Below are 20,620 nucleotides of genomic sequence, written 5' to 3'. Positions count from 1 at the left end.
GGCTTTGGAGAGGGTGCAGAGGAGGTTTACCAGGATGTTGCCTGGTATGGAGGGGAGATCCTATGAGGAGAGGCTGAGGGATTTGGGATTGTTTTCGCTGGAAAGGCGGCGGCTAAGAGGGGATCTTATTGAAACATATAAGATGATTAGAGGTTTAGATAGGGTGGATAGTGATAGCCTTTTTCCTCTGATGGAGAAATCCAGCACGAGGGGGCATGGCTTTAAATTGAGGGGGGGTAGTTATAGAACCGATGTCAGGGGTAGGTTCTTTACCCAGAGGGTGGTGAGGGATTGGAATGCCCTGCCAGCATCAGTAGTAAATGCGCCTAGTTTGGGGGCGTTTAAGAGATCCGTAGATAGGTTCATGGACGAAAAGGAATTGGTTTAGGTTGGAGGGTCACAGTTTTTTTTTTTAACTGGTCGGTGCAACATCGTGGGCCGAAGGGCCTGTTCTGCGCTGTAATGTTCTATGTTCTATGTTCTATGACACGATGGGCTGAGTGGGCTCCTTCCATACTGTCGGATTCTCTGATCTGATAATCTCTTGCATTGGTTTCCAGTTTGGAAGTATGAGATCTGCTATCCAACTCATCAAATTGCACAATGTACATTCCATAAATCCTAAACCTCAAATAGGAAAAAAATCCAACACCCTTCCAGAAAGGAAAAAGAAAATCTTTATTTGTTTCTATGTTTTACATGAGAATAGCTAGATTTTATCCAAAAGTATCATTTCTTATATAAATATACACAAAAATAAGCAATATTGTCAAACAATTCATGGAATGTGAACAATTTCATCAAATAAATAGATTAATCTTAATATTATTAAACAACAGGTAAAACTGACAATTCCAAAAACATTGTAGTCACTCTCAGTTGGGATTATTTTTTGGAGTGTGCTTGCGTGAGTTTTGTATTCTACACAAGATACCAAATACACTCCAAAAAATACAACTACCCTCACATACACAGACAGAAATTGGTGCAAACCTGGTCTTATAATTAGAAGCTTAACAAGTGCAATTTAATTATCCTTTTCCAGAATATGATAAATAAGATACAAAAAAGACATTTTTAGAAGTTACTGCAATACAGATGGAGATTCAGAGTGCCATTTTAACATCCTTGCAAACATTCACGATAGCACAGAGCCCACAGTAACACTTTCAATAATTGATCATCTGATACACTTTTTACAGGTCGGGGGTAATGGGAATAATTAGTGCTTTGTGCAAAAAAACCCCATGCGCAGTCTCATGCTATTCCAGTGCATTGCTAGCTTCTCCCTGTGGAGAGTATCAGATCACAAGCTGGGAATCTGCAGAGTTTGGTTTGGTACACGGACAGAGAGCTGTAGTAACTCGCTAGATGGGACAGTGTGGTCGATCTTGTTGATGTAGAATACAGTAACAAATTTCAGAGGAAAATAACTTTTGCAACAGCACAATGTTGTTTCGCAAGAACTGCTGAAGTGGTAACACATTATTTAAAAGCTTCACTTCCTGAGTACTGATGGTTGAGTTCCACCTTATCAAACGTACATCGCTTCGATTGTTAAACCACTTCATAGGAATAATGGAATAGAATGAGTCTATTTAGAGGTGTTTACCTGCAGTTACTGAGGTGGTTAATGTGCCCTTTCAAATACAATGCTTTGTGCGGGCAATAAGAATACTATTATTTTCAATATATTTTCAAATGTTCTGAAGGTGAGATAGTTTAACGACTATAATGATGTTCCTTTCACATTAGAATTCAGCTTGCTCTCTGCACTGAGGTACTCCTGAACTTTCCTTCACTACTAGCTCACCCATATTCACCCCTCCCTTTAACTTGTTCATGGTTAGTTTCATGCAAAAGCCGCTGAGGCAAGAAGACGAGGACAGGCAGTTGAGACGATGTTCACTCCTCAGTGGCTTTACCCCTGTGCTGTTAGCTTGTGGTTTTCTGTTTACAAGCTCCAGCCTGCTGCCTTTACACAGGATGCATTTATCAACCATCTCAAGTCAGCGCTTGAAATCAGTCCTTGCTAAAGAGTGTAAGTTTCATCACAAAATCCGGTGAAGCAAAATACACTGCCACCCTCACCAAAAAAAAACTGGATATTTAAAGGGAGGGAGGGAGTGAGAGTTGTTTAAATTAGCATTTTGAACACAATCAATGATGACTCTGAAATGAGAGTGCAGGTCAGCCTGAAGTGCATGTACCAAACAGCCAATTGCAGGTCTGGGCCAAAGGTTAACACCAACTGGTAAAAGCTGGTCTGAAATATCACTGAGTATTGATTGAAGCAACAGATATTTCAGTATCAGTTTCTTGCACGTGTTACTCAAGGGGAGAATCTTGTGAGCAAATGTGTAGGAGTTTGAGGAACTGCTCCCACTCAGTGACTTGCAACGTTTTTTAGGGTGCTGATCTATAAGATCGGTAATTTTTCTATGTCAATCTTAAAAGAATAAAAAGGGATTTCCATCAGTACATAGGACCACTGACCATGAAAGGAGTGAATCAGGAGTGTTGAAGAGTTGGATTATTTTGTTGTTGACTGTAAAACTGTGAAATGTTGCAGATTCCTCTGGGAGAACTCTGGCAGAGAGCAGCTAAAAGCAATGAAGCCACTGGCAAAAGCCCTCAACCTTGGGAAACGGAATCAATTTTCTATCTGACAGCAGACTCTAATCAAAGCTGAAAAATGCCAAAGTAAGTGGCTCTGTCATAACTGAGCAGAGCTTTCTCAGTAACAGTTACAAACAGCTTGTCTCCTGTCTTCAACTCAAACACTCCTCCTTGATTGACCGAGTTGAAACTCGCTGTTTGCTTTTTGTCCACTGGTGTTTTGGATGCTTTCATTAGTAGAGTTGCTTGATCCTGTACTCTTTGCAGATAGATGTACTGAAGAAATGGAACGTTGGATGCGCTGCTAGTCTTGTTAGTGGATAGTCGGAAACTAACCTGACAATACACATAGTAAAATCCAGGCTGGGTTATAACTAGCTTACCACTGGTGTAGTTTATATTGTGAGTAAAAGCGGGAAACCCTTTGGCCATCCACTGTTTTATAGGTTCTCCTTTGTTACGAGGAAAGGCAGAATCTAAAGAAAGGGAAGAAAATCAATAATTATCAAAGCCTCACGGATTGGCAGTAGGTGAATGTACTGCATTATCTAACACATGGAATAAAGTTACAGGCTGCTGACCAGAACCCCAATAAACGGCCAAACACTCTGAAATGTTTGACTTTTTTTTGTACTTATTCTTGTCCAAAACCTTGATTGTTAAATGCCAACTAACCCAAGAGTGAATTCAACTATGATTTCAGCAGTCTCACAATCACAGAGGCCATTTGACCCATCCTGTCTGCGCTGGTTCTCCAAATGAGCATCATGATTTAGTGCCATGCTCCTGCCATTTCCCCGTACCCCCTGCACATTGTTTCTATTCAAATAATCATCTAATGTCCTCTTGAATGCCTCGATTGAACCTATCTCCACCACACTTCCAGGCAGCGCATTCCAGACCCCAACCACTCACTGGGTGAAAAAGGTTTTTCTCACATTACATTCACTTCTTTTGCAAATCACTTTAAATCTGTGCCCCCTCGTTCTTGATCCTTTTACGAGCGGAAACAGTTTCTCTCTATCTACTCTGTCCAGCCCCCTCATGATTTTGAACATCTCTATCAAATCTCCTCTTAGCTGCCTTCTCTCTGGGGAGAACAGTCCCAACCTCTCCAATCTATCCTCATAACTGAAGTTTCTTATCCCTGGTACCATTCTTGTAAACCTCTTCTGCACTCTCTCCAATGTGTTCACATCCTTCCAATAGCATGGCACCCAGAACTGTACACAATATTCTAGCCGGGGTCTAACTCGTGTCTTGTATAAGTTTAGCATAACCTCCCTCCTCTTGTACTCTGTGTCCCTATTAATAAAGCCCAGGATACTATCTGCTTTATTAACTGCTCTCTTCACCTGTCCTGCCACCTTCAATGATCTCTGCACAGACACACCCAGCTCCCTCTGCTCCTGTATCCTCTTTAAGAATTTATCCCTTATTTTCTATTATCTCTCCATGTTCTTCAGTCCAGTTGTACCAGAAGAGAATCCAGGAGGCCATTGATATAGGAGCAGAGCAGGCCATTCAGCCCATCAAGTTTGCTCCACCTTTCAATTAGACCATTTAGCTCCAACATAAATGTTCTTCTTTAGTGTACATTCCCATTCGCAAAAAGGACATTGTAACTGTGTTAGGTTCACAATAATCAAAATGATTAAATTACATTTATGTCGCGCCTTTCTCATCCTCAGAACATTCCAGAATGTTTCGGAGCCAGTGAGTTCTTTTTAAAATGTGATCAGTGTTGTCACATGAGCGAATGCTGTAGCCCAAAGAATGCACAGCAAGATCCCACAAGGCGCAACTAACCAATTAATCAGTGCTGACAGTGTTCATTCAGGGAATACTGGTGGGTAGAAAACTAGGCAAATTTCCCTGCTTTCAAATAGTGTGTTGGGATCTTTCATGTTCATTTGAACAGGCGTTTAATGCTTCAGCTAAAAGGCTACACCTATCCACCAATGCAGCACTCCCTCAGTGACGCAATGAAATGTCAGTTGACATGATGTGCTTGAGAGCAGGAATACAATTTGAAGCCCCAGCTTCCTGGTTCAGAGGCAGGAACCCTAGGAATGATTTTCCATATGGAGATGCAGTTCCCAAGTGTTGGCAGACAGACTCTTTGTTCCCTCAGAGAAATGAGGCCTGTCTTTATCCAGAGACTATGACAATCTCAATGGACTATTCGACTTCAGAGGCATCATAGCCAAATCTCCTACAATCTTCACCCAGAATCGATGCTGCTTGCTTTGCTGCAGAGGACATTGGACAGAAATTGAGAGTTGGAATCCTGGCTATTTACATAGAAACTAGAAGCAGGAGTAGGCCATTCGGCCCTTCAAACCCGCTCCGCCATTCATTTCGATCATGACTGATCATCGAATTCAATACCCTGATTCCCCCTTCCCCCCATATCCCTTGATCCCTTTAGCCCCAAGAGCTTTTTCTAATTTCTTCTTCAAATCACACAATGTTTTCGTTTCAACTACTTTCTGTGGGAGTGAATTTCACAATTTACCATTCTCTGGGTGAAGAAATTTCTCCTCACCTCAGTTCTAAAATGTTTACACCTTACCTTCAAACTATGACCTCTAGTTCTGGACTCCCCCACCATTGGGAACATTCTTTCTCAATCTGAGCTGTCTAACCCTGTTAGAATTTTATAAGTTTCCATGAGATCCCCTCTCACTCTTCTAAATTCCAGTGAATATAATCTTAACCGACTTAGTCTCTCCTCATATGACAGACCTGTCATCCCAGGAATCAGCCTGGTAAACCTTTGCTGTACTCCCTCTATAGCAAGGACATCCTTCCTCAGGTAAGGACACCAAAATTGCACACAGTATTCCAGATGTGGCCTCACCAGTACAATATACAATTGCAGTAGGGGTGGCAGAGTGGCATAGTGGTTAGCACTGTTGCCTCACAGCGCCAGGGACCCAGATTCGATTCCCGGCTTGAGTCACTGTCTGTGCAGAGTCTGCATGTTCTCCTCATGGCTGCGTGTGTTTCCTCTCACAATCCGAAATACGTGCTGGTTAGGTGCATTGGCCATGCTAAATTCCCCCTCAGTGTACCCAAACAGGCACCAGAGTGTGGTGACTCGGGGATTTTCACAGTATCCTCATTGGAGTGTTTACTTTAAAACATCTCTATCCCTATACTTCAATCCTCTCGCTATGAAGGCCAACATACCATTTGCCTTCTTTACTGCCTGCTGTTCCTGCGCGCTTACTTACAGCGACTGATGCACGAGGACACCATTGAGATACTCGCTGAGTATCCACCTCTCTCAATTTACACCCATTCTGATACTAATCTGCCTTCCTGTTTTTGCTACCAAAGTGTATAATGTCACACTTATCCATATCTGCCATGCAGATGTCCACACAGTCAGCCTGTCCAAATCACGTTGAAGCATCTCTGCATCCTCCTCACAGCTCACCCTCCCATCGAGCTTTGTATCATCTGCAAATTTGCTATTATCTGCCTCTTCTGTTGACCCAGGAGCATTTCGGCCAATGACAGGAGCTCCACAACTGCCTTTGCTGGGATTGGTTAAGTCAGTGCTGATTACCCTGGATGATGAGTGTTACATCCTCAGATTTGCCTGGGAGCCAATGACAACCAATTGCAGAGTATAGAGGGTGTAGGAGTTAAGAGAGAAATCAGGAGGGCAAAAAGGGGACACGAGATTGCTTTGGCAGATAAGGTAAAGGAGAATCCAAAGAACTTCTACAAATACACAAGAATAACTAGGGAGAGAGTAGGGCCCCTTAAGGATCAACAAGGTCATCTATGTGCGGATCCACAAGAGATGGATCCGCACATCCTAAATGAATATTTCTCATTAGTTGAGAAAAGCATGGATGTTAGGGAACTTGGGGAAATAAATAGTGATGCCTCGAGGAGTGTACATATTACAGAGAAAGAGGTGCTGGAAGTCTTAAAGTGCGTCAAGGTAGAAGAATCCCCGGGACCAGATGAAGTGTATCCCAGGACACTGTGGGAGGCTAGGGAGGAATTTGCGGGTCTCCGAGCAGAGATATTTGAATCATCGATAGTCACAAGTGAGGTGCCTGAAGATTAGAGGGTGGCAAATGTGCCTTTGTTTAAAAAGGGCTGCAGAGAAAAGCCAGAGAACTACAGGCCGGTGAGCCTCACATCTGTAGTGGGTAAGTTGTTAGAAGGTATTTTGAGAGACAGGATCTACAGGCATTCAGAGACGCAAGGACTGATTAGGGTCAGTCAGCATGGCTTTGTGAGTGGAAAATCATGTCTCCCAAATTTGATTGAGTTTTTTGAAGGGGTAACCAAGAAGGTAGATGAGGGCAGTGCAGTTGATGTTGTCTACATGGACTTTAGCAAGGCCTTTGACAAGGTACCACATGGTAGGTTGTTGCATAAGGCAAAATCTCACGAGACCCAAGGTGAGGTAATCAAATGGATACAAAATTGGCTTGTTGATGGAAGACAGAGGGTGGTTCAAACTGGAGGCCCGTGACCAGAAGTGTGCCTCAGGGATCGCTGCTGGGTCCACTGTTAGAATCATAGAATCCGTACAGCGCAGAAGGAGGTCATTCGGCCCACCGAGTTTGCACCGACCACAATCCCACCCAGGCCCTATTCCCATAACCCCTCATATTTACCCTGCTAATCCCCCTGACACTAAGGAGCAATTTAGCATGGCCAATCCACCTAACCTGCACATCTTTGGACTGTGGGAGGAAACTGGAGCACCCGGAGGAAACCCACACAGACTCAGAGAGAATGTGCAGACTCCACACAGATATTGACCCAAGCCGGAAATTGAACCTGGGTCCCTGATGCTGTGAGGCAGCAGTGCTAACCATTGTGCCACCGTGCCGCCGGTTATTTGTCATTTATATCAATGGTTGAGAATTTAGTAGGCATGGTTAGTAAGTTTGCAGATGACACCAAGATCGGTGGCATAGTGGACAGTGAAGAAGATTATCTAGGTTATCTAGGGGTCTTGATCAATTGGGCCAGTGGGCTGATGAATGGCAGATGGAGTTTAAATTAGATAAATGCGAGGTGATGCATTTTGGTAGATTGAACCAGGGCAAGACTTACTCAGTTAATGGTCGGGCATTGGGGAGAGTTACAGAGCAAAGAGATCTAGGGGTGCAGGTTTATAGCTCCTTGAAAGTGGAGGCGCAGGTGGACAGAGTGGTGAAGAAGGCATTCAGCATGCTTGGTTTCATTAGTCAGAACATTGAATGCAGGAGTTGGAACGTCTTGTTGAAGTTGTTCAAGACATTGGTAAGGCCACACTTGGAATACTGTGTACAGTTCTGGTCACCCCATTATAGAAAGGATATTATTAAACTAGAAACAGTGCAGAAAAGATTTACTAGATGCTATCGGGACTTGATGGCTTGAGTTATAAGGAGAGGGAGAATAGACTGGGACATTTTTCTCTGGAGCATAGGAGGCTGAGGGGTGATCTTATAGAGGTCTATAAAATAATGAGGGGCATAAAACAGCTAAATAGTCAACATCTTTTCCCAAAGGTAGGGGAGTCTAAAACTAGAGGGCATAGGTTTAAGGTGAGAGATACAAAAGTGTCCAGAGGGGCAATTGTTTCACACAGGGGATGGTGAGTGTCTGGAACAAGCTGCCAGAGGTAGTAGTAGAGGCGGATTCTATCCTTGTCTTTTAAAAAGCATTTAGACAGTTACATGGGTAAGATGGGTATCTAGGGAAATGCGCCAAATGCGGGCAATTGGGGCTAGTTTAGGGGTTAAAAAAAAGGGCGGCATGAACAAGTTGGGCCAAAGGGCCTGTTTCCATGCTGTAAACCTCTATGACTCTAATTGGAGGTGGAGCAGTGAACAGGTGCGAGTCTGGGGGATCATTGTCCTGAAACCATAAACGATGTGACCACAAACTTCACAGCATCATGTTTCCTTTCTTTTAAAAGTTGCCTTTCAGAAACTGACATCTGTGGTTCTATTGGGCCCAAACTCTGAGGCCACCTGTCCCATGGATGGATTTACAACAGTCTCGGAGTCTGGAGATGGTCATTTCTGATCATTGAAGCTGTTCCATCGGTCCCAATTGTCTAAGGATTTCCACCTGGATGGGGAGGTGTGAGGGAGGAGTGTGAGGGAGGGGCGTGTGGAAGGAGTGGGTGAGGTGTGGGAGGAGCTGGGGCAATGGGGAGCGGCAGACATCATTTGCCCCTTTGACGGGGATCTCGTGGGACAGGAAACAAGATGCAGGGCGTCAATGGAACTGCTGTCAGTCCCACCTCATGCTGCCTGGCCTGGGTATCATGTGGCCAGTTCAGCCACGAGCACTAAATAGCTCAGGGACTAAACTGGCGGTAAATCAATGGAATTTGGCAATCTGAGTCAGAGATCCAAGGGCTCAGGTGTGAAAGAAGAAAAGTTTAATCAGTACAGTAAACTCATCTGAGGTCACGGCTGAGGTTATTGCTGTCTAACTGCGGAGAAAAAAACATGACTTACACCTCACACTCCACTTAACCCGAGAATACGCAGCGCTCAGACTGGCCTATAAACGCACTCCACTCACATTCTCCATCTGAACAGCACAAAAATACTTCTGTGAGGAAAATCCCTCCACATTTACTCCACTTTCAATAGGAACAGAATTCTAAGGTTACAAATGGTTTTCATTCGAACACACAATCAGTTTAAATTCAGTTCAAGATATTAATCAGTTTCCCATGGCCCTGTCTGCATGCACATGCTCTGGGATCCACCCATGCTCTGGGATTTGTCCGTGCTCTGGGATCCACCTGTGCCCTGGGATCTACCTGTGCTTTGAGATCTGTCTGTGCTCTGGGATCTACCCATGCTCTGGGATCTGTCCGTGCTCTGGGATCTACCCATGCTCTGGGATCTGTCCATGCTCTGGGATCTGTCTGTGCTCTGGGATCTATCCATGCTCTAGGATCTGTCCGTGCTCTGGGATCTGCCCGTGCTCTGGGATCTACCCATGCTCTGGGATCTGTCCGTGCTCTGGTATCTACCCATGCTCTGGGATCTGCCCATGCTCTGGGATCTGTCTGTGTTCTGGGATCTGCCTGTGCTCTGGGATCTGCCCATGCTCTGGGATCTACCCGTGCTCTGAGATCCGCAGGTGCACAGGAAATAACGGGAGGTGGGACTGGGAATGACTTCTTATCCCTGGTGTCATAAAATCCCACCTTTTATTCTTTCCACAGGACAGCTTTTATTGCTCATCCCGAATTGCCCCTTGAGAAGGTGGTAGTGAGCTGCCTTCTTGAACCCATTGCAGTCCATGTGGTGTTGGTACACCCATAGTGTTGTTAAGGAGGGAGTGCCAGGATTTTGACCCAGTGACAGTGAAGGAACGGCGCTATATTTCCAAGATGGTGAGTGGCTTGGAGGGGAACTTGCAGGTGGCCGTGTTCCCATTTATCTGCTGTCCTTGTCCTTCTAGATGGAAGTGATCATGGGTTTGGAAGGTGCTGTCTACAGAGCAGTGCTGACTCCCTGCAGTGCATCTTGTCGATGGTACACATGGCTGCTGTTGTGCGTCGATGTGGAGTGAGTGAATGTTGAAGGTGGTAGAATGGGTGCCAATCAAGTGGGCTGCTTTGTCCTGGATGGTGTTGAGCTTCTTGAGTATTGTTGGAGCTGCACTCGTCCAGGTAAGTGGGGTGTATTCCAACACACTTTTGACATGATGTGGAGATGCCGGCGTTGGACTGGGGTAAGCACAGTAAGAAGTCTCACAACACCAGGTTAAAGTCCAACAGGTTTATTTGGAATCACAAAAATTCGGAACACTGCTCCACTCACCTGATGAAGGGGCAAGCGCTCCGAAAGCTCACGATTCCAAATAAACCTGTTGGACCTGGTGTTGTGAGACTTCTTACTATGCACGCCTGACTAGTGCCTTGTCGAGGGTAGACAGTCTTTGGAGAGTCTGGAGATGAGTTACTTTCCATAGAATCTTGCACACCTCTATTAAATTTCCCCTCAGTCTCCTTTGCTCCAAGGAGAACAACCCAAGCTTCTCAATTAACTAACTTCACCCTGCAACCAGTCTGGTCAATCTCCTCCGCACTCTCTCAAAGATACTCACATCCTTCCTAAAGTGTGGTCACCAGAACTGGATGCAATCTCTCATTGGAGCCTAACCAGAGCTGTATAAAGGTTCAGCATCACTTCCCTGCTTTTGTACTCAATGGGTGGGATTTTGTGGCCTCGCTCAACCCGAGACCGGAAAATTCCACCCGAGGTCAATGGACCTTCCCATTGTCCATCCCTCGCCCGTTCAGATTCCAGTGGCGGAAGGGGCGGTAGGATTCCAGCGAATGTCTCTATTGATGAAGTCCAAGACGCCTTATAGTATGCTAATCACTATATCAATATGTCCTATCATGGTCAAAGATCAATGGGCATGAACTTCTCGAATCCTCTGTCTCTGTACACTCTTTAGAAATTCACTCTATTTTGCCTCTTCCTGTCCCTTCTGCCAAAACGCATCACCTCACATTTTTCTATATTAAAATCTATCAGCCACAAAATCTGCCCACTCTGTTAGCCAATCCATGAACTGTCATTGCCAATTACTATCATCCTCACTTTTGCCAGTCCTCTCAGCTAGATAAAATATTCCAGTATCCAAGTTATTTTTCATATCAGAAAGAGCAGTGATTCTCACACTGACCCTGGGGAAATAGCACATCCTCCAGTCAACATTCCTGCTTATAATCCTGCTGATGCTATATGAATCCAGCTATATGTATCCAGCTGTATGTATCCAGCTGTATGTATCCAGCTGTATGTACCCAGATGTATGTATCCAGCTATATGTATCCAGCTATATATATCCAGCTGTATGTATCCAGCTGTATGTATCCAGCTGTATGTATCCAGTTATGTGTATCCAGCTGTATGTATCCAGCTGTATGTATCCAGCTATATGTATCCAGCTATGTGTATCCAGCTGTTTTCATCCAGCTAAATGTATCCAGCTGTATGTATCCAGCTGTATGTACCCAGCTGTATGTATCCAGCTATGTGTATCCAGCTGTATTCATCCAGTTAAATGTATCCAGCTGTATGTATCCAGCTGTATGTACCCAGCTGTATGTATCCAGCTGTATGTACCCAGCTGTATGTATCCAGTTATGTGTATCCAGCTGTACGTATCCAGCTGTATGTACCCAGCTGTATGTATCCAGCTACAGATGTGATTGCCAATCACATATGGAGTGTGTTATTACATCAATTGTATACATATTAAATTATATCAATTTAATACATTTCTAACTAGATCACAAGATGTAGAAAGAAATGCAAGGGGGTTTCCCAGAAGTACAACAGCCAGATATATTAAATCATAAGATATAAAATATAACAGCATCGGCCTTTATCTATTGCAATGTATTAGAAATGTTACATTCCTGTGGATTTCATTTATAAATCCCTGGGTTTATATTTAGAACACACAATTCCTATGTAAACTTGTCACAGTTCAGTTCCACTCTCGTGACAGTGAAACAATCTCTCAAACAATCCTTGGATCTTACCCGGTGTATTCTCAGCTCTGTCCGTAGCAATGAGATGGGCGGCAGTACGGCGAGGGTTGTTGATACTGTGAACCATTGTACTGGGGTGGTCACCTAAATATCAAAATAAACAACATTGAAGGAATCTTTAAAACAGTGACACACATGAGACCGACAGTCAGTCTTCAAAATCTGTTGCATTTCTATGTATATTATATATAACTTGCCTTTCCATAGCGCCTTTCACATCCTTAGCCAAATAATTTTACAACCAGGCAAATTACCTGAAGTGTACTCATTGTTATAATGCAGGAAATGCAGCAGCCAATATGTACACAGCAAGATCCCATGAACAACAATATGATAATGACCAGATTATCTGTATTAGCAATGTTGTTTCAGGGATTAACTATTGAGGAGGACACCAGGGGTAACTCCCCTGCCCCTCTTCAAACAGCATCCACCTGAAAGGGATGGTAGGGTCTCAGTTTAATGTGTTATTACAGAGTGCAACAGCCCTTCCCTGTTGTGTCAGCGTAGATGTTTTCAAGCTTTTTGAGTGCAGTTTGAACCCATACTGTCTAGTTCACAGGAGAGGGAGAGTAAAGGCTGCAATTGTCAATGTAACATGTCACTTTGTCACCACACAGAACTAGAAAGGAAGTTCGAAGGAAGCAAGATACTGAGCTACAATGAATGCAGGAGCGAAAACTAATGAAGTACTTTGGAGTGTAAGCGATGAGATCTCAGCGTCAGCTGATGTGATGGCAGGAAAGCAGTCTGCATTCTCTTTCTCCAGAAACTCAGAAATAACTGGCTGCTCCTATCACAGTAAGAAGTTTAACAACACCAGGTTAAAGTCCAACAGGTTTATTATCGCTCCTATCAATAACAGTCTTCATTAGCCTGGCTATTTAGCAATCCAAAACTGTGAAAGCAGGCCTTGGAGAGGTCAGTATTCTGGACTCAGCTCTGTAGAAAAGTCAGACAGACTTTCAATGTTTACTCTGTTTCACCCTCTGCCATTGCTGCCAGAGCTGCTGAGTTTTCCAGCATTTTCTGCTTTTATTAGCTAGGACTGAGCCCGCCTTCATTCTGTAACAAGCAGCCCCATGAATCTTTAATGGGATAAAGTACATGTTTAGGAACAGACATTTAGGATTGAGTGTTTGGACAAAGGCACGCAAAGCAAATTTAATATCTTAATGATATTCTGCAGAATATGAACTAGCAGAAATGTGTCAGAGTAAAGTACAAAAAGCTGCTGTCAGAATAATGCAAACAGAACTAAACTATACTAAACCATGCTAACTTATACTAAACCATGCTAACTTATACTAAACTATACTAAACCATGCTAATTTATACTAAACCATGCTAACTTATACTAAACTACTAAACCATGCTAACTTATACTAAACCATGATAACTTATGCTAAACTATACTAAACCATGCTAACTTATACTAAACCATGCTAACTTATACTAAACTATACTAAACCATGCTAACTTATACTAAACCATGCTAACTTATACTAAACTGTACTAACCTGTACCAAATTATACTGAATTAAACTAAACTATACTAAAACATAAAAAATTATACGAAACTATATGAAATCAAACTAAACTATACTAAACGATACTAAATTAGGACACTGAAGTCTATCATTTAGTCAGTCTATTTATTAGCACAATGTCCTACAGAAACAGAGAAAGATTCAACACTTTACACACATATTTGTGAGGTAACTTGTTAGGGTTTATGGTTATTGGGTATGGTAGCTTAATCATTATGGTGGTGGATTAAACTCTTGGAGATGATGAGTCAAATCCACCTTGACAAGGTATGAAATTATATTTAAGATGCTGCTGAAAGTAACAGCTGTCCTTGCCCAGTCTGACTTTGTGCGTGAACCTTAACTGCTTCCAGAGTAACAGGGGCAGACTTTAAAAAGCTGCCTTACCGCTGCTAGTCACAGCCCGCTAACAAACTGAAAATTACTGCACAGACTATCAGCAATCCAGCGGGGCAGAAAGGATCTGTAACAAGAATGTGTGGAGCTCTCTCATTAACCTGGGGCACATCACATCACACATTAACCAGACTACTGTAATACAGCAACTTTATGGTTTGTCAAACTTTCTTCACTTTGGATTTGTCTGTGGTGGAAATGCAAATGTTGATTGCCGCTGTGTGTGCTGAGCACTCAGTATGATGGGCGACACAGACACATCTCAATGTAAACGAGCAGAGAGAATCGTCTAACAGGCAGATCAAAGGAGGTTTCAGAACCCCATTCAAAGCAGCAACTCGCTAGCTTTAACGATGAGTAATTGTGGAATAACTGGCTGCTGCAGACACCTATTGTGGCTTTTAGAGAATAGCTACACTGCTTCTTATGGTATAGTGGTGGAATGAATATTCTAATGATCTGGAGATTCAAATCATACTGCGACAGTCTCAGATTGTGGATTTGGTTACAATAAAACAGTTCAAAATGGGGCTGTGTGAAATCTCAAATGTTTCATGAATGTGTTGCAATGCCAAGGAAGCAAAGACAATCTGTGCCTCTTAGTGTTTGTGACACACTCACCATTGGGCAAGTCACTCACTTATATCAAACTCAGGGCAGTGAGGGAGAAACACTCACTGTGATACCCCACAAAGCAACACTGCATCACTGAAAATCGTCTTTTGAAATCAACCACTGAATTGTATGGTCAAGATGTGGAGATGCCGGCGTTGGACTGGGGTGAACACAGTAAGAAGTCTCACAACACCAGGTTAAAGTCCAACAGGTTTATTTGGTAGCAAATACCATAAGCTTTAAATGAGAGCACATTTCCACTCCATCTGATGAAGGAGCAGCGCTCCGAAAGCTTATGGTATTTGCTACCAAATAAACCTGTTGGACTTTACCCTGGTGTTGTGAGACTTCTTATTGTATGGTCAATACAGGAAAGCTGAAATGTGCAGCACATGACCATTGCCAGCTGGTTACCCAGGCTGCAATATAATACCCAAAGAAAAGATATTATTAAACTAGAAAGAGTGCAGAAAGGATTTACTAGGATGCTGCCGGGACTTGATGGTTTGAGATATAAGGAGAGGCTGGATAGACTGGGACTTTTTTATCTGGAGCGTAGAAGGATGAGGGGTGATCTTATAGTGGTCTGCAAAATAATGAGGGGCATAGATCAGCTGGATAGTCAATATCTTTTCCCAAAGGTAGGGGAGTCTAAAACTAGAGGGCATAGGTTTAAGGTGAGAGGGGAGAGAAACAAAAAGGTCCAGAGGGGCACTTTTTTCACACAGAGGGTGGAGAGTGTCTGGAACGAGCTGCCAGAGGTAGTAATAGGGGCGGGTACAATTTTGTCTTTTAAAAAGACAAAATTGTTAAAAGACAAAATTGTACAAATAACCTCTGACAGCTCCTTCCAGACACTCAGTGTGACAAAATTGCCCCTCTGGACTCTTTCGTATCTCTCCCCTCTCATCTTAAAACTATGCCCTCTAGTTTTAGACTACCCTACCTTTGGGAAAAGATATTGACTATGTAGTTGATCTGTGCCCCTCATTATTTTGCAGACCTCTATAAAATCACCCCGAAGCCTTCTACGCTCCAGATAAAAAAGTCCCAGTCTATCCAGCCTCTCCTTATAACTCAAACCATCAAGTCGTGGGAGCATCCTAGTAAATCTTCTCTGCACTCTTTCTAGTTTAATAGTATCCTTTCGATAACAGGTTGACCAAAACTGTAACAATATTCCAAGTGTGGCCTTACCAATGTCTTATACAACTTCAACAAGACATCCCAACTCCTGTATTCAATGTTCTGACCGATGAAATCAAGCATGCCGAATGCCTTCTTCACCACTCTGTCCACCTGTGACTCCACTTTCAAGGAGCTATGAACCTGTACCCCTGGATCTATTTGTTCTATAACACTCCCCAACACCCCACCATTAACTGAGTAAGTCCTGCCCTGGTTCGATCTACCAAAATGCATCACCTCGCGTTTATCTAAATTAAACTCCATCTGCCATTCGTCAGCCCACTGGCCCAATTGATCAAGATCCCATTGCAATCCTAGATAACCTTCTTCACTGTCCACTATGCCACCAATCTTGGTGTCATCTGCAAACTTACTAACCATGCCTCCTAAATTCTCATCCAAATCATTAATATAAATGACAAATAACAGTGGACCCAGCACCGATCCCTGAGGTACACCGCTGGTCACAGGCCTCCAGTTGAAAAAACAACCCTCTACAACCACCCTGTGGCTTCCATCGTCAAGCCAATACACTGAGTAATACACAGTGATATAATTCCATGCAGTTGTCAATCCATATTTTAATTCCAGTTGTCTCTATGACCTTGACATGACTAATTCAATCACAAAGTATCCATATTCTCCACCAGATCACAGTGAGACTATTTTGTATGAAATTCAATATCTTATTTGAACATTTCTAAAAATGGTATCTTAGAGATCAGAAATAAATGAGCAGAGAAGTTGTCAGTTTGGCGTGCTATACTTTCTGTAGTCTCCTTGTGAAGCTTGTGTGAATGTAATTAATGAAGGTGAGTTTGAGTTGTTAAATACCTATCTGTTTCTGTGCTTTTGGAACTCCAGTGCCATGTAGCCGTTCTTCAGTGTTGTTGGCTAGGTACTGAAAAGGAGAGACAATCATACAGTTAGCATTGTGAAGATCACAGCATACAGAGCCAGAGTGGAGGCCATTCAGCCCATCAACCTCACTGCACTCAGCCTGCCTCAATCAGTTTATCATGGTTTTTTTCCTGTCCCTACAGTTCAGAGTTTACCACTTTCTTTTTCAATCTTTCCTTAAAAGGAAACTAACGATGCTTTGAAACATCTGCGCAACTCCTCACGTTCTCTCATCCTGACAGAGATTTAGATCCACCATGCATGTGAGGAGTGTGCTGCATTTATACAGAACCTACTGTACCTCAGGATGATATCCCGGATGGAACAGCGTGAATCTCCAGCTGCTGGGTGATTTTGGTGAAGTTAGTTGAAGAAGAAATAAGGTTGAGGGCTCTTCTTCCATTGGCCATTAATGTCCAGCTCAGAAGAACATCTTAGCCCAAGAAGAACACCTCTGACTGTACAGCATTCCCTCAGCACCGCGCTGCAGTGCCAGTCTGCAATTCTGTACAATTTACAGTACAGTGCTCCCACTCAGTACCATTTATTCCCAGGAACAACGTTTATAGAATATTTAAAGAACATTAAGTCAAATAAAATGTTTGCTGTAGTTGGAGCGTGTGTTGGCATTACAGCTTCTCAGGCCCAATAACTCGAGAGCGAACACATTATTTTGCCATTTCTCTCTGTACTTCTTTTTCAATTTTATTTATTAGTGTCACAAGTAGGCTTACATTACCACTGCAATGAAGTTACTGTGAAAATCCCTGAGTCACAGGCTGGTACCTGTTCGGGTGCACTGAGGGAGAATTTAGCATGGCCAATGCACCCAACCAGCATGTCTTTTAGACTGTGGGAGGAAACCAGAGCGCCCGGAGGAAACCCACGCAGACAATGTGCAAACTTCGCACAGACAGTAACCAAAGCCGGGAATTGAACCTGGATCCCTGGCGCTATGAAGCAGCAATGCTAACCCACTGTGCCACCGTACCACCCTTCAATTCTACACAATTACAAAGAACAAAGAAAATTACAGCACAGGAACAGGCCCTTCGGCCCTCCGAGCCTGCACCGACCATGCTGCTCGTCTGAACTAAAACCTCCTACCCTTCCGATGACCATATCCCTCTATTCCCATCCTATTTATGTATTTGTCCAGATGCCTCTTAAAAGTCACAATTGCTATGAACCCAATATTTTTGCAAACATGTTGATTGATTTAAATGCTGTTACTGAGTGTTTATTCCAGTAATCTCTCGGATCTGATTGCTGATCAACTTTTCTCCAAGCCTCTGAATCTAAATTATTGTTTAGAATGCTGGCCAACTCCCGCTAGCCAATCTTAAAAAGCAGAATCAAGCCTTTCTGTTTTTGTAGTTGACCTAGTTTTAATAAATATATTTAGACATCAAAAGACCAACAAAGTTAACACACTAATGAAACCATCTCTAATAAACAGGTCATTTCCAATCTCTAGAAAGGACATTTCTATCTTAGCGATGAAATTCCTGGTTGAACAGGTTTACTGAGTAAAGTCTTTACCTGTTGGAGCAGATGTTGCAGTTGGGATTTTTTACCGTCACAAACAAGTTGCTTCTGTTCAATCTGATTCTTAATTTCACATTTTTTAATAATTTGCAGGAACATATAGTCTGGGTTTATGTTCACAACTTCCTGAACCTTTTGGAGATAACAAAATAGTGTGAAATATCTCAGGCATCTGAAAGGGTTTGAAAGCAATTACATCAGTTACATTTCATATGAATTAACCCCCCCCCCCCCTCACCCCATAGTAACTTATTCATTTCTGAATGCAATCTCGAACGAACATTCCAGGATAGCCAGACTTATAGAAACCCCCTCCTCACTAATGTCAACGAATCAACAGGACACAACAATCCTTTTGGTAACTCCATTATGGAGCTGTATTCTGCTTTTATTAACATCCAGCCATGGTTAAATTTACTCTTCAGTTTTTATTAATGATTTCCTTTAGATCCTGAATAAAATCCTATTGCTCCCAGCTGAGTTCTGAAAAATCCCATAATAACACGCTAATTTAGCTTCTGTGTATTCCTCTGAATTTAAAATACACTTTAATATCCAATCCAATATAGCAGACAAATAAAAGGGTGTACAATGCGACCCAATAACACCAGAGTTAATAAAAATTGAATTCATACTAAAGACATCAACATTGGACTGAGGATCTGGGCTAAAATAGCTCCATCTGTTTCGCTCACCTTGTCGAGTTTCATTGAAAAGTAGACATACAGTAAAGCACTAGTGACCATGTGTCCCAGCAATAAAGCAGCGATCAGGTAGATTAACACTCGCACAGACACAGAGGGCTGCTGTTCGCAAGCCTTCCGCCGCTCAGTTAACTTGTTTGACGTTTCGTTCATGTTATCAATGAATGCAGACACCGTTAACACAGTCCCCTCTGTCACTCTGCAGTTACCAGATCGCAGCATTCAATCTTTTGTCATCTCACACCTTTCAGGAAACTGAAGTTATATTGCACCTTGCTTCAAACCCCACGCTTCCTGCATGGAAAATGTGTCTCGCCTTTGTCATTGTTGCAGAGAAACGTGTACCAGCAAAACCAACCCTCTTCCTTTCATCCTCAACCAAACTTTCCCCCCTTTCCTGGACAAAGTGAAATGAGAGGTCTTGCCCTGGTTGCAACTTTAATCCAGAAAGCCAGTTTTATTGTTTGAAGAGAATTGTCACAAGTGTTAATCTCTCCATCAATTCGCATTTCCTGTCTCTCCATCAATTCGCATTTCCTGTATGAACTCTTTTTTAACTTTTTCGAACCCTGCTCTTACAAACCGTTTGCAAAGTTATTCCTTTCGTCTTTGCATGAGAGAGCTTCGCTTCCAAAATTAATTCCATGCAGCAGTTTTGCTTTTCAGTCTTGGTGATGTAGCAAGTGTTGAAAATTGTGCAGTTTAAGAATCCAATATTTCAAATTGTCAAACAGTTTTGTGCATCGCCTTGGTTCAAATAGTTTCATTCGATGCTCTTGTGAACTGTTCAGACCTCCTCTGAACCATGCAACTTGGAACACCCACATTGTCTTACTACTGAATGCGAATTGAGGTAACCTTTGCTCAACACCGCTGCACTTGCAGCCTAACTGAGCCTTGGAATGTGTTACTTTTTAAAATACTTTTCCAATTCAATCAAATCAAGTCCAATTCAGAGTCTCAACAAGTTGAGACATTTCCGATCCAGGCTGACAAGACAGGGCAAGCGACCATTTACCCTGTCCTGGCCCTGATCTACATGAGCCAAGCTGATTGGAGGAGGGAAAGCAATTCCTCCTCCAAGACTTGAGCTCATTTGCAGCTTAGCCAAAAGGCCGAGATACCACTTTTAAAAATTGCTTCATATAAAACATATGAAGCTTCAATGTAACCTAATGACCTCAACCAAGTGCAACATCCACATAACTACACTTGATCTTAGCCAATGTGTTACTTTAAAGTGCCATTAGTTACTGTTCTGAGTTTGGTTGGCTCTGTTGCATAGATTCTGTTTATATAAGAACATTGCTTCCAGACTCAACAGGTTCAATGGCAAATACATTAAAACACGAATGCAACTGCACCCCCATATGTTTCGCAGTCTCTCTGGCTTAGTTTGAGGCTAATTTTTAATTTATATTTGTCAGTGAGATTTGCATTATGTATAAAACAAACAATCATCCTGGGCTAGGGTGTTGTGTCCAGTGCTGGGCGCCAGGCATTGGGAAAGGTGTGAAGGCATTGGAGAGAGAGTG

The 20,620-nt window shown here is 42.8% G+C and overlaps 1 protein-coding gene across 1 annotated transcript; it reads right to left on the bottom strand.

Moving 5' to 3' along the window:
- Nucleotides 1-658: 658 nt before the first annotated feature.
- LOC144492392 (CD40 ligand-like) lies at nt 659-19,538 on the bottom strand. Its single transcript, XM_078210400.1, has 5 exons — nt 19,077-19,538; nt 18,376-18,513; nt 16,768-16,834; nt 12,176-12,268; nt 659-3,095 (listed from the first exon to the last, which is right to left on the bottom strand). The coding sequence occupies exons 1-5, from the start codon at nt 19,305-19,307 to the stop codon at nt 2,683-2,685; spliced, it is 942 nt and encodes a 313-aa protein (XP_078066526.1). The 5' UTR covers nt 19,308-19,538; the 3' UTR covers nt 659-2,682.
- Nucleotides 19,539-20,620: the final 1,082 nt, after the last annotated feature.

This window comes from Mustelus asterias, chromosome 4 (assembly GCF_964213995.1).
Source record: "Mustelus asterias chromosome 4, sMusAst1.hap1.1, whole genome shotgun sequence".
NCBI lineage: Eukaryota > Metazoa > Chordata > Chondrichthyes > Carcharhiniformes > Triakidae > Mustelus > Mustelus asterias.
This window is presented reverse-complemented; position numbering and strand designations above follow the sequence as displayed.